This window comes from Oryx dammah, unplaced genomic scaffold (assembly GCF_014754425.2).
Source record: "Oryx dammah isolate SB20612 unplaced genomic scaffold, SCBI_Odam_1.1 HiC_scaffold_11, whole genome shotgun sequence".
Lineage (NCBI taxonomy): Eukaryota > Metazoa > Chordata > Mammalia > Artiodactyla > Bovidae > Oryx > Oryx dammah.
Genome location: NW_024070195.1, coordinates 34,864,047 through 34,876,982, shown reverse-complemented (window position 1 = coordinate 34,876,982; position 12,936 = coordinate 34,864,047). Strand labels below are relative to the sequence as shown.

At 41.1% G+C, this 12,936-nt stretch overlaps 1 protein-coding gene across 4 annotated transcripts; it reads right to left on the bottom strand.

The window, feature by feature from the left end:
* Nucleotides 1-798: 798 nt before the first annotated feature.
* Nucleotides 799-10,134, bottom strand: MRPS10 (mitochondrial ribosomal protein S10). 4 transcript variants are annotated; one of them, XM_040249683.1, is made up of 8 exons: nt 9,995-10,134; nt 7,353-7,426; nt 7,046-7,110; nt 6,886-6,958; nt 4,847-4,983; nt 3,778-3,886; nt 2,146-2,235; nt 799-1,669 (listed from the first exon to the last, which is right to left on the bottom strand). In XM_040249683.1, the coding sequence occupies exons 1-8, from the start codon at nt 10,098-10,100 to the stop codon at nt 1,586-1,588; spliced, it is 738 nt and encodes a 245-aa protein (XP_040105617.1). In that variant the 5' UTR covers nt 10,101-10,134; the 3' UTR covers nt 799-1,585. The 4 variants fall into 4 exon arrangements, with proteins under 4 accessions (XP_040105617.1, XP_040105618.1, XP_040105619.1 ...); XM_040249684.1 differs by having other exon boundaries at nt 6,886-6,955; XM_040249685.1 differs by lacking the exon at nt 7,353-7,426 and having other exon boundaries at nt 9,995-10,099.
* Between the last annotated feature and the right edge of the window lie 2,802 nt (nt 10,135-12,936).

Genomic DNA, 12,936 nt, shown 5'->3' with positions numbered 1-12,936 from the left:
GAAATACCACTAATTTTAGTTGTGTGTATAGTTTATCTCTGTATTTATCTTAAAATGAGATTTTAATATGTAATGTGAAGAGCTAAGTAATCTGGTTTAACAGGCTACTTTAGTCTGAAAACAGTTGGAAATGGAAGTATACCTTTAAAGGAGAGCCACCAGAGGCGACTATAATTATAATTATAATTATGTGACTGATAGTCTGTAATAAAAGCACCAAAAAGGGTGAGATGTGGGTCTCTATTTATTTTTAAAGAACCTTTTTATAGTGAAAATGAGCCAAAATGGCTGCTTTGTTATGTATATTTACTATTATATTGCTTCTGTTTCATTGATTAGTTCTTAATCCCGAGGCTTATTCCTGGGGTTATCATGCTTTATATATTTGTGAATGACAGTCCACAACTGAGGTGAAAACAGAATGAGGTCTTGGTGGACAAGGCTGTAATTCTTTTCAAGTTAATGACAGCAGTGTAAGTCTGATACATAAGCAGTGTGCATTCAGAACATTCATACCTGATAGCAGGTCAGGGAAAGAGAACAGGGACTCCAGTTTAAGGGGGGAAAACTGAGAAGTCAAACTACCCCAAAGATGAGAAGGAAACCACAAGACAAGCACCCGATTCTTCTGTAAAAAGGAAACGAACCAGTCCCTTGGAGTTGATACACCAATAGTCTCAACCCATTGTCATCCTGCCTCTTTCAGAGCTCTTTACTACTACCTAATTTCATGGAAAAGTAGACATCTCCAAACAAAAAGAGTGCTATTCACCAAAAGAAAGAGGTCTTATCAGCATGGAACTTAATAAGGAAAAGTATTTATTTGTGCCTCGCACAATATTTGAAAGCCATTATTGCTATTCAATTTTTGGTATTTTACTACAGTACTGGGTGCAAACCTAACAAAAGAAAAGCTTACTGAATAAACCAATTACAGGATGAATGAACCAATAATCAGTGATTTCTCGAGAGCTCAAATTCCATTACAGTGACCCTTCCAGGCAGCCCCAGAGGGGTTCAGCGAAAGCCACAAACATGCTTGATCTGATGCAAAGTACATCCATTTTTAAGAATGTAATGCTCACATGAGGCAAAATTTGGAGGTCACCATCCCAAACTATCATATGCCAGCCTACACTAGGTAAGTATCAAAAACTCAAACTGCTCAATGTTTAATTAACCAAAGGTTCCTTTTGGGTCCCTCAAAAGCAAAAATGTGTGTGAGGAGTATGTGGAACACTCATTTTTAGATGAATGAAAAGACAGAAATCACAATCAGTACAAACTAATAACAACAGTAGAATAACAAAATGTCAATTTCCCTGTTTTGGCACAGAGTGGTCCAAATGGTTAGCTCATATTTGTTAAAATCAGAACTGAAATACATGAGGCTTACAAAAGAACAGATAAAGTGGTTCTTGCACAAGAGGCCAGTATATCGTAAAGTTCTGACCCCCGCGTTACACTGATCAGGCCATGTGGCCTCAGGAGCGCAGTCGGGTAGACCTGAAATAGTTCTCACTGGAGGGTCCCTCCACTTGACATGTTCACTCCACATCCTGGCACAAGTGGTCACTGTGGGACTTTATGACTTGCTGTCTCCTTTTTCCTCTGGTGGTGTTTCCCAAATTGGTTTCTTGATGTGTTCTGGTAACTGTTCTAATCTTGTCTAGAGAGAAAAACAAAATTATACTATAATGCACTTAACTGAACTCTTTAGCCACAAACTGAATGTATTCATTCTCTTCCCTCAAGGCCTCTGACCTTTTTCTTTTACCCCCTCATCTTGTTGGAAGACTGAAACAAAGAGAAGGAAACTCAATGGCAGATAAACGCTCACATACATAATCTGCTACTCCTCAGTGATCTCCAGGGACCACCAATCAATGTGGAACCTATGTTGAGACAACTGCTGAGAGGAAGGGAGGCATCAGAAGTTGCTCTGGGAGGATGTGGGCTGCAGTCTGCTGAGCTGCCCCAACTGCTCTGGGGGCGCGGCAGGGATGGGGTGGGCAGAGAGCCCAACCAGTGGGACAAGTCTCCCTCCAGGTCCTCCCCTCCACCAGAGCAGCTGGAATCAGGCGGCAATGTATCCACACAACAATATAGATCTCCCTGCAACTGAGATAGAAATTCAAGCCATACCTTTGTAACTTCCATGGCAACTCCTTCAGGTAAGTTTCGCTGAATATATTCCAAGTAGACATCTGCTGTACTTCCAGTGAGATGTTCTAACTAAAATTTCAAACATTAAACTGGTTCATGCTATGCTGTTAAAGTAGAAATTTTAAGATTTTTTTTGGTGGGGGGTAAAATCAGCAGTCATTTCTTCACTGGTGAAATTTTCAGAATCCCAATTTAATAGGAAAAAAGTGTAGATCCTCTGGTTGAACTGGGGAAATATTACTCCCAAATGCCTTAATGTCACGGCTCCATGAAACCCAGATGGCAAACATGGTATCAACACAGCACAAGAATGTCACAAAACAACTCAAAAGGAAACAAAAAACTAAATTATAAGACAGTGTAAGATTTTCTGTATGCTCTATGGCGAGGTGAATAAAATTGTGGATTTTTCTTCTTCATTTAAGGGTAGGGCAATGTCTTAATACAATGCCTAGTACAGAGCTTCTCACATAAAAGATGCACAAGCACTTGTTTTAATAACATTTAACAATCATTTATTGTGTGACAAAGTAGTCTAAGTGCTTTAGATAAATATCTCATTTAATCCTCACATTAACCTTGAGAGATGAGTCCCATTATTATTTCCAATTTAAAGATGAAAGACTTAAGTAAGGCACAGGTCACACAGCCAGCAAATGCCAGTGCTTGGACCTGGCTGTCTGACCCCAGATCCCATGCTTTTCTCAGCCACGGGACTGTGCTGACCTGGGTGGTTGCACAAATGAATGGTAATCAGTGGATGAAAACCCTTAATGTTGGCTATGGAGAATTCAGAATGTTGGATGTGGAGAATTCAGTGAGGATGAGAAAAGGATTATTAGAGTCGTGTGAAAACTTAGCTCGAGTTTCTGAAAGATAAGCAAAATTATTCCAACACTAGCTTAGTGTATAAAAATCAGTCAACACGGACTTCACTGACTGTCCAGTGGTTAAGAATCTGCCTTCCAGCACAGGGGATGTGGGTTCGATCCTTGTCACTAAGGTCCCATATGCCACAGAGCAACTAAGACCACGCTGCAACTAGAGAGAAGCCTGAGCACCACAATGAAAGATCCTGCATGCTGCAACTAAGACCTGTCACAGCCAAATAACTAAAAAAAATTGCCTGCAGTTTCTTATTAAAAATACGAGTCAACATAAATGTGTACTCCTGAGTTAAAGTCTGAACTACTCCGAAAAGGGTTTCCTTGGTGGCTAAGACAATAAAGAATCTACCTGCAATGCAGGAGACCTAGGTTCAATCCCTCAGTTGGGAAGATCCCCTGGAAAAGGGCATGGCAACCCACTCCAGTATTCTTGCCTAGAGAAACCCATGGACAGAGGAGCCAGGCAGGCTACAAGTCCATAGGATCACAAAGAGTTGGACAAAACTGAGTGACTAAGCAAACACACTCTGAAAGATGGCTTTACTTGAATATTTTCCTATCACATTTCTTCCATAAACACAAAAACCACTCATCTTCTCTATAACTATTGGACATGGACTGACTGAAAGGAAGCCCACAGGCAAAGTTAAAGGAAAGTTATGAAGTGCTCATGTGAAATTTGAGACATTAAAAAAAAAAGCCTGAATATCTGAAATAAACTCACCTCTAAACATCTGTAAAGTGTTCTCATTTCATACTGAACTCTGTGCTTCTTGAAAATATGCACTGATTTGAGAAGAGTAAACCGTTCTATTTTCCTTGGAGGTTCATGTCTGGAAAATTAATGGGCAAAGCAACACACTTAAGTGATGTTAAAACCTGAGTCACTGCTATCAAAGCATGATTCCACAATCTTGTAGGTCAGGCTCATGCTCAATTATAGGCATTAACTATCATTTACAAACTTCCATTTGTTAAGACTGTCATCTCACTGCTGCCATAAAGCTGAGGCCAAAATAAACCCACAGACAGCAACAGGAACATGTGCCACAGACCCAAAAAACAAGCCTTGGCATGCAAGTGCTTGCGCACACACATGCACCTCTGGCTTTCACACTGTTAAGGACCTGCACAGAGCAAATGTATGAGCTGGGGGAGCAGCACCGTGTGTTGGACACAGCTGTGGTATCTGCTGTGTGCATTACAGATACACTGGTAAGCACAAACTATAGTCTGTTACGGGAAACGTGCACGTTCCTTCAGTTTTGTTAGAAGGCAAGACTGGCAAAGCTCCAAATGGGCCTCGTTCAGCATCAGAGAGCAAATGACAAGACAAAGGAGGTAGTTACACTCGACCCTGCAGAGACTTTAAGGCCGTATGAGGCTCACTCTGCTCACGTATCAAAGTATTGGGTTGTGATGTTTCTTAAGGCAGTTTTAAAACAATGGATATAATAGCAAAGATCATCCAATCCAACAGGTCTGAAAAACTGCGTGTTCACCTAATCCACCTCCCTGCCCCAAGGAGATTCCAGACACACAGGCTTCTTGGGACTCCTATGTCTATGCCATTTCTAGAGAAAGGATTCCTTCATTTTCCTTGTTCACTCATTCTAGTATTTTAAAATTCTGGTAGACAGGAAGGAATGATTCTGCTTAGAATAACAAACCTCAACTCTCTCCATCATGAGTTTCTGTCCCATTTTAAGAGTTCAGACCTAGCTGGGACTGGTACCATTTTCCTGACTGTATTATAGCTGCTAACGGGTCAGATTAAGAAATATCATACTTACACTTTAATAGAGATACCAAGTTCTTTAGCAGCAAGCACTGCAAAATATTCATAACTGTCCAATACAGCCTTATCATGGCCTTTTACTAAAACTGACAGGCGCTTATATAATGTGTCCGGTTCATCAGAAATGGTTATCTGCAATTTTAAAATCCAGAAGAAAAGCTTCAGTCATGGTTCCTCTAATATTTATACTGGAAAATTTAAAATACTATCCTCAACTGAACAACTTCACAGTTTACTAGTAAGTGGGGAGAAAAACGCATCTTTAAATATCTAGATACGACTACAGACTCTAGAATGACCCTTAAGAATCAGTTATAATACAATTTGAATCAAAAGGATTTTCAAGCAACCTACAACATCACCAATGGAACCCTTTAGCTTAAGTTACTGAACCCAAAATAAACAACAGGAAAGGACTTAGGGGTTTGTTAATAAAACTAGCCTGATCAGAAGAACTGGACTGAGAATTAAACTCTCCCATTTCAAGCTGAATGACAACAGGCAAGTCATACACTAACCTCATTGCACTTTAGTTTTCTTATATATAAATAGGACAATACCTGTGCTATAGTTCATGGCATTTCTGCTGGGAACAAATAAGAAAGCACAGATTTAAGTGCTTATAAATTATAAACATCATTAAACAAAAGCGAGCTATTGCTATTCATGTTCTTTTTATTAGGTTTGTCCATGTTTATTTTGCCTGCCCTAATAGAAAAATGACTCATTTCTAATTAAAATGACTGTACATTTTACTTCTACCTCTTCTATCTTAATACTTAAAGATCTTAGAAATAATGGGTTTGACATCTCTGACTTTCTTCCAAGAGGTAAATTACCCTCGCTTCATTCATCCATCAAACCAATAATTTATATTACTAATCCAATGTTTCAGAGTTAAATCACTGTGCCCCTGAAAGTAGATCTACTTATTCACCAGGAAACTAGATACTCACTGGCAAGTACCCCCAAATATGGTTGTTGGAAGAACAGAAAATACTCACAAACTATCCTTAAGTGAAGGGACAACAGAGGGGGAATATGGCCCTAAGATGTGTAATGACCAGTCTCTATAGGGTTTTAAAGATATGCTGAATCCGTTACAAATACTAAAAATCAAAAGATTTCACATAAATATTGGAATTTCATTTCGTGTGGAAAATGTAAACAATATGACATCGCTAGGTCTGGTTTTCCACATAACACAAGTGGCTACAGCAAGTAGCAGCTGTCTTGCTTAAAAAGGGCACAGCCTGCCACTGTGGCCACCCTGTCAGCTTTCCTTACAGGCCTGGCTCATGCAGGCATCTGGAGACTCGGCATTTATATACGCTATTAAGTGAAAACACTGAACCAGCAGTCTATTAGATATATCACGATTCCAGTTTGGTGTCTGTGGTGTACATAGATGATTATATATAGAGGTCTAGAAGGATTCATGCCAAACTGTTAAAGGGGATTATTTTTGATGGGTGGGACTGCAAGCATTTGGTTTAGAACTTGTAAGGATTTTATAAAAAAAACTACAAATAACCAAAAAACTGGGTTGATGGAACCATGACTTTCAATTAAAGGAAACAAGGTTCCACGGCTGCTCCTGGATTGCGTGTGATAATGCTCACTGTGAACAATAAGGCATTGTCCAGGCCCAGACTTACTGTCCTAAAACAAAAATAAAGACTTGAAGGCCACACACACACACACAACGCTTCTATACTGTAACACCAAGTATTCAGCATCACTGACTATGACAACTCTGTACACTGTACTGAGCTAAAAGTAAAAGACTGCTCATTCCCACAGTTACCTGGGGTAAATGATTTGTTCAACTAGCTCTCACCTTGACAGCCTGAAAGCGACGCTAAGCACTCAGGGACATCAGAGAATACTTTCCTCAGGCTCACTGTGTGCCTGCCAGTATTCTAGAACACATGTTTTTATTCATAAAGTGTTTGGGAAACAGCCTTAAATGAAATAAGGAGGAAAATTTATCGCTAATGTAGCTTCTTAGGCCAAGAAATAGGGAGTGCATACCGTAGGCTTGGTCAAATCCTTGGGGACATCAACGTGTAGGTTTGAAAACTGTACCCACTTCATACTGGTGCTGCTATATGTGGAAACAAAGAGAAATCTAAGTAAAACAGCATAAGAGTCTATTTTCTTATCAGTTTAGCAAATCCAATTATATACTTACAGAAGAAAGCCATCGTTTTTGGCTATACTACTCCTAGAACTTCTTACAGAAAAATTCCTTGAACCCTTAAAAAAGAGGGAGATGTGTATTAGAATTGAAGTCAATTTCCAAACCAGTCATTGTTTCCATTAAAACCCAAAAGAATGCTTCGAACAACAGGTTTTCTCTTTATTTTAGATGAAGATATTGGGGTAACTGGGGCTTCCCAAATAGTGTAATGCAAAAAGTCCAACTGCCAATGCAGGAGATCCTTGGGTCGGGAAAATCCCCTGGAAAAGGAAATAACAACCCACTCAAATATTCTTGCCTGGAAAATCCCATGGACAGAGGAGTCTGGCGGTCTACAGTTCATGAGGTGACAAAAGAGACACGACATAGGAACTAAACAAACAAAACAAACAATTAGGGTAACTAAACTGTCAAATTAGGCTTCATTAGGAAAAAAAAAAGATGACAATGGTTGATAACAGAGCTGATAATCAAAAAGGACTCTCAAAATACCACAGACTATGTCTTTTAAAGCTCAGGAGCAGGAATTTTTTAAAAACAAGCAATTCTCACATGAATAGCTATGAATTACATATGTGGATATTAAGGAAGAAAACATGTGACTTCATTTGACCATTATTTTTTACAGACTAAATGTATTTTAATATAATACATATTTTACTTAAATATTTTTGAGCATTAAGAAAAAATGTCTTTATAATTTATTGGGCTGGAATAAGAATTCTAACAGAGAAGGCAATGGCACCCCACTCCAGTACTCTTGCCTGAAAAATCCCATGGACGGAGGAGCCTGGTAGGCTGCAGTCCATGGGGTCACTAAGAGTTGGATACGACTGAGCGACTTCATTTTCACTTTTCACTTTCATGCACTGGAGAAGGAATGGCAACCCACTCCAGTGTTCTTGCCTGGAGAATCCCAAGGACGGGGGAGCCTGGTGGGCTGCCGTCTATGGGGTCACACAGAGTCGGACACGACTGAATGATTTAGCATCTTAGCGTCAAGAATTCTGAAGTACTCTTGAAGCTTTCATCCTTTTCCAGCATATTTATTTCTAGCTTTGGCTGGGATAACTAGCTTATAAGTAACTAGCTATAACAACTAGCTTATAAATAAACTGAAATACACATTGGAATTTACACCCATCTTTTATCACTACTGTGCCTCATACTGCAACAATCCAGCATTCCCAAATCCTTTATTATCAGCTCCCCCTGGTGGAACAAAACTTCCGGTTGTAGGAAATCTATCTTACTGTATGTAACACATAATCTGACACTCGCCTTTTTTTTCCCTTAAGCTTTCCTGAGATTTAAAAGTGCAACCTGAGAAACTGGAAGCTTAACAGATCCTTAAAAACACTTCAAAGTTGAGAATACCAGTTTAGTACAAACAAAATTAAAACAACGGAGGGTCACCTAAGTTGTTAAGAATGCCTATTTGTAGCTCTCTTTACCAAACAAAGAGGCAAATCAAAACTTTCATAGTCTCCCTTGGATAAAGGGGGAAAAACAAAAAAGAAAGGAAATCAAGCACAATACCACAAGGTGGTAAGAGGTACAGGCCTTTCTGCACACATACTCACAGAGAAAACTGCCTCCCATGTTTGTGGGCCAATGAGCCCACAATCCTGTTGTGCTGAAGGACTACAGGTCTAAGGAATAGGACACTTCTGTTTTTAAAATCTCAAGCCTAAACTGCTATTACATCCACAAGTGAACCTTAAGAAGTTCTTACCTTTTCTTTCCTTTCTTTTTTTGAGGGAGTGGAGCCTCTGCTCTGAGTAAATGTGTCTTAAAAATAATTCAAAATTTCAACCTCTAACGCTACCTGACTTAAGGACAGTGGTTCTCAAAGTGTGGTCTAAGGACCTCGGAGGGACTTCTGAGACACTTTGAGAGGCGGCTCCCGAGGCTAAACTTATTTTTTATAATAACAGTAAGATGGTATTTTCAACTTTTCCACTCTAGTCTCGCACCAAAGTACAGTGAAGTTTTCCAGAGACGGTATGACCTCTGACATAGTATGAGACTGCAGAAGCAGCTAGAGAAGCTGTTTTCTATTAAGCCAGACATTAAAGAGGTTTGCAAAAACATAAAACATGCCACTCCTCTCTCTCAATTTGTTTTCGAAAATGTAGTTGCTTTTCATAAAACTGCTAATTATGTTAACATGTAACGAGTTTTAGTATTATTTTTAATTAAGGATTTTTAAAATTCTAGGTTGTATTTTCTAATAAGCTAAAAAATCGATAATTAAAAAAACACAAAACCCAAAGCTCTTTGGAGTCCTTATCTATTAAAAAAAAACCAAACAACACTTTCTATTGTATGGGGTGTAGCCGATTAACAATGTTGTGACAGTTCAGGTAACAGTGAAGGGACGCAGCTATATACATTAGGAGAGAATGTATCCATTCTCCTGAAGAGTAGAGGAGTGCTGAAGCCAAAGAACCGCTGCTTGAATTTTTTGCTTTTTCTCCAAAAAACCCAGCAAAGGATATTTAGCCCACTCCTCTGACTTCAGCGACTGTCATCTGAGTCTCAGAAACCTGGGTATCAGAAAGGTATCTCAATCTGATTCCGTGAGAAGCGTCTAAACTCTCAAGCTACCAAATTTTCGCGAGGTGTAGCTTCCTGATTTCTCTGAGCCTATTTCGCAAACGTGAAAGGCGGGGTCTGCAACATTCGCTGTCCAATATCCTTTCCACTTCTGATAGTCTACTCTTCTTCTCGTTCCTGTCTTTGCCCTGACTCATTAACTTCTGTTTTATCCTGAGAGAATTCAAGATAAAATCAGCCCTTTTCTCGCCACCTTCTTCCAAACAGCGGGTCAAGGTGCGAAATAAATATCGCGGAAGATGGGAAGAATGACAAGTGGCAATCAGACGTAATGGTAACTGTCCCTGTTAGGCCGCCTAATCCGAGTAGCGCGCTCCTTACCTGCCAGAGACGCCGGCCCAGGGCCCCGAATACTGCTCGCGCCGCCATCTTGCCGTTCCCGCTCCCCCGGATTGCTTCCGGGGTCACAGAAGCGTCCTCTGATCATAGAGTTCCGCAGAAGGAGAGAGTGTATCCTTGTGTTCCGGCACAGGAACAACCATAGAGACGTTATTCCACGCTCTCTTAAGAGTGAACACAGCCGGCTTCCTTCAGGTCCTAATCTGGCCCATCCGCCTTCTTGTTATACCTTCAGCTTGTGTCTAGGTAGTTAGCGAATTCCGTTAGCGCTTTCCTCTTGCAGTCGTTTGTCCTTTGCAGTTCCTGTTTTGTTGGAGGTGGGAATACCAGACCACCTAACTTGCCTCTTGAGAAATCTGTATGCAGGTCAGGAAGCAACAGTTAGAACTGGACATGGAACAACAGACTGGTTCCAAATAGAAAAAGGTGTACGTCAAGGCTGTATATTGTCACCCTACTTATTTAACTTATATGCAGAGTACATCATGAGAAATGCTGGACTGGAAGAAACACAAGCTGGAATCAAGATTGCTGGGAGAAATATCAATAACCTCAGATATGCAGATGACACCACCTTTATGGCAGAAAGTGAAGAGGAGCTAAAAAGCCTCTTGATGAAAGTGAAAGAGGAGAGTGAAAAAGTTGGCTTAAAGCTCAACATTCAGAAAACAAAGATCATGGCATCCGGTCCCATCACTTCATGGGAAATAGACAGGGAAACAGTGGAAACAGTGTCAGACTTTATTTTTGGGGGGCTCCAAAATCACCGCAGATGGTGACTGCATCCATGAAATTAAAAGACGCTTATTCCTTGGAAGAAAAGTTATGACCAACCTAGATAGCATATTCAAAAGCAGGGACATTACTTTGCCAACAAAGGTCCGTCTAGTCAAGGCTATGGTTTTTCCAGTGGTCATGTATGGATGTGAGAGTTGGACTGTGAAGAAGGCTGAGCGCTGAAGAATTGATGCTTTTGAACTGTGGTGTTGGAGAAGACTCTTGAGAGTCCCTTGGACTGCAAGGAGATCCAACCAGTCCGTTCTGAAGGAGATCAACCCTGGGATTTCTTTGGAGGGAATGATGCTAAAGCTGAAACTCCAGTACTTTGGCCACCTTATGAGAAGAGTTGACTCATTGGAAAAGACTCTGATGCTGGGAGGGATTGGGGGCAGTAGGAGAAGGGGACGACCGAGGATGGGATGGCTGGATGGCATCACGGACTCAATGGACATGAGTCTGGGTGAATTCCAGGAGATGGTGATCGACAGGGAGGCCTGGCGTGCTGTGATTCATGGGGTCGCAAAGAGTCGGACACGACTGAGCGAATGAACTGAAACATAACCACACGCTTGGAACAAATATAACTAATGTATTGACAGTGGTTATCTCTGAGTTGATGGTTGATTGATAGTTGATTTTTCTATTATAACGGAGCAAAGTGCCTGTGGCTCTCAAAAAAAAAAACCAGACTGACAGTGGGAGTTTGCAGGGAGTAAGGGTTTATTGCAGAGCGCCAGGCAAGAGAGTATGAGCCAAGCCTCAGATCCACTCCATGTTTGTCTTTGACTTAGGGTTTTCTTGTGTGTTTGTTTTTTTAAATAACCAAGAGGCTAGGTTTAATCGTCTTTTGAGTCATAGTTTTGAGAGTCAGAATGTCTCTGGTTTAGGATTCAGGTGGTCCACAATTTGGGGTCTTGATATTCACCTTGCCCTGGAGAAACAATCTGCGTTTGTAACTTAGAGGTGAGAGTTGTAACAGCGATAGCCTTGGCAGGCTGCCCAGTGTCCTTTTCAGAATCAAGCTCCCTCTTTCAGTTGTGACATTCAAAGTTGGCTGGTCCCTCTTAGCCAGTGGAGTTTTCCTAGAGCTCTCCAACTCTTGCTGCTTCTAAAGCATCAGTCTCTCTTCTGGGATGGCTCCTCAAACTGCCTCTGCTGCCTTGAACAAGCTGAGTGAAGGTTCTGCAGCAGCTGATGATGGTGACATTACAGCCTGCAAACAACATTTCCCTATGTTACCTAACTGGATCCTCACAAGATGACGTACATTTTACCCGAATTTAATAAGTGAGGAAACTGAGGCTCAGAGATGAAATGACTCAGAGTCATGTGGTGAATTAGTTACAGCTGAACCAATAACCAGCTTCAACATCCTAGTTCAATGCCTTTTCCACCCCTGCGGCACCCCTGGAGTTGACTCTGACAAGGTCCAGTTCTACTTAAGTCTCTAGGATGTGAGGCATAGAGATCCCTGCTTCCCTGTGCTCCTGCAAGGAAGGATTTTATTTTTTATTTTTAAAGACTGAGATGGCCTTTCCTACTCCTGAAACTGAAAACATGGGCTCAAAACAGCCTTGGGAACTGGATGCCCTCTCCACCCCTCTGGCCAAATATGGTCTCTTTATGGATGGTCTTTGTTTACAAATTGTCTGCTCCCTCAGATTTCCGCCTTGCACGTGACTGCTGCTTGCCACTTTGGCTCACCAAGTTTCTCCATTCATACTCTAAAATGTGGGAATTGGATTTGGCCCCCTTGTTTTCCAGGGCTAAACTGTGTCATCAAACAGACTGTGGCCCTAATAACTTTTGGTCAGGTGCCAGCCCTGTACCAATTAGCTGGGGGCAAGGTGGGAGTCATTGTGTGGGGCCATCTGGGGTTTTGCCAACAGTGGGGTTGTGGACAGGGTCTTTTGGTATGGTGTGTGGGCATAAACAGTGCAGGTTTTTTGTTTTGACACATTAAAGTTCTTAGTTTATTAGCATGGACAGTGTTCTGAAGCTTGGCCAGTCCATTATAGGTCTCTTCCCTACGGTGGCTCAGATGGTAAAGTGTCTGTCTACAATGCGAGAGACCTGGGTTTGATCCCTGGGTTCGGAAGATTCCCTGGAGAAGGAAGTGGTAACCCACTCCAGTACTCTTGCCT

Excerpts from the sequence above, each read along its gene's own strand:
- MRPS10 (XM_040249683.1), bottom strand. The coding sequence starts at position 10,100 with ATGATCAGAGGACGCTTCTGTGACCCCGGAAGCAATCCGGGGGAGCGG. Across the intron at positions 7,427-9,994 it reads TGGGCCGGCGTCTCTGGCAG|TTCCTATGTCGTGTCTCTTT; the intron begins GTAAGGAGCGCG and ends TTGTTTGTTTAG. Across the intron at positions 6,959-7,045 it reads AAAAACGATGGCTTTCTTCT|CAGCACCAGTATGAAGTGGG; the intron begins GTAAGTATATAA and ends TTCCACATATAG.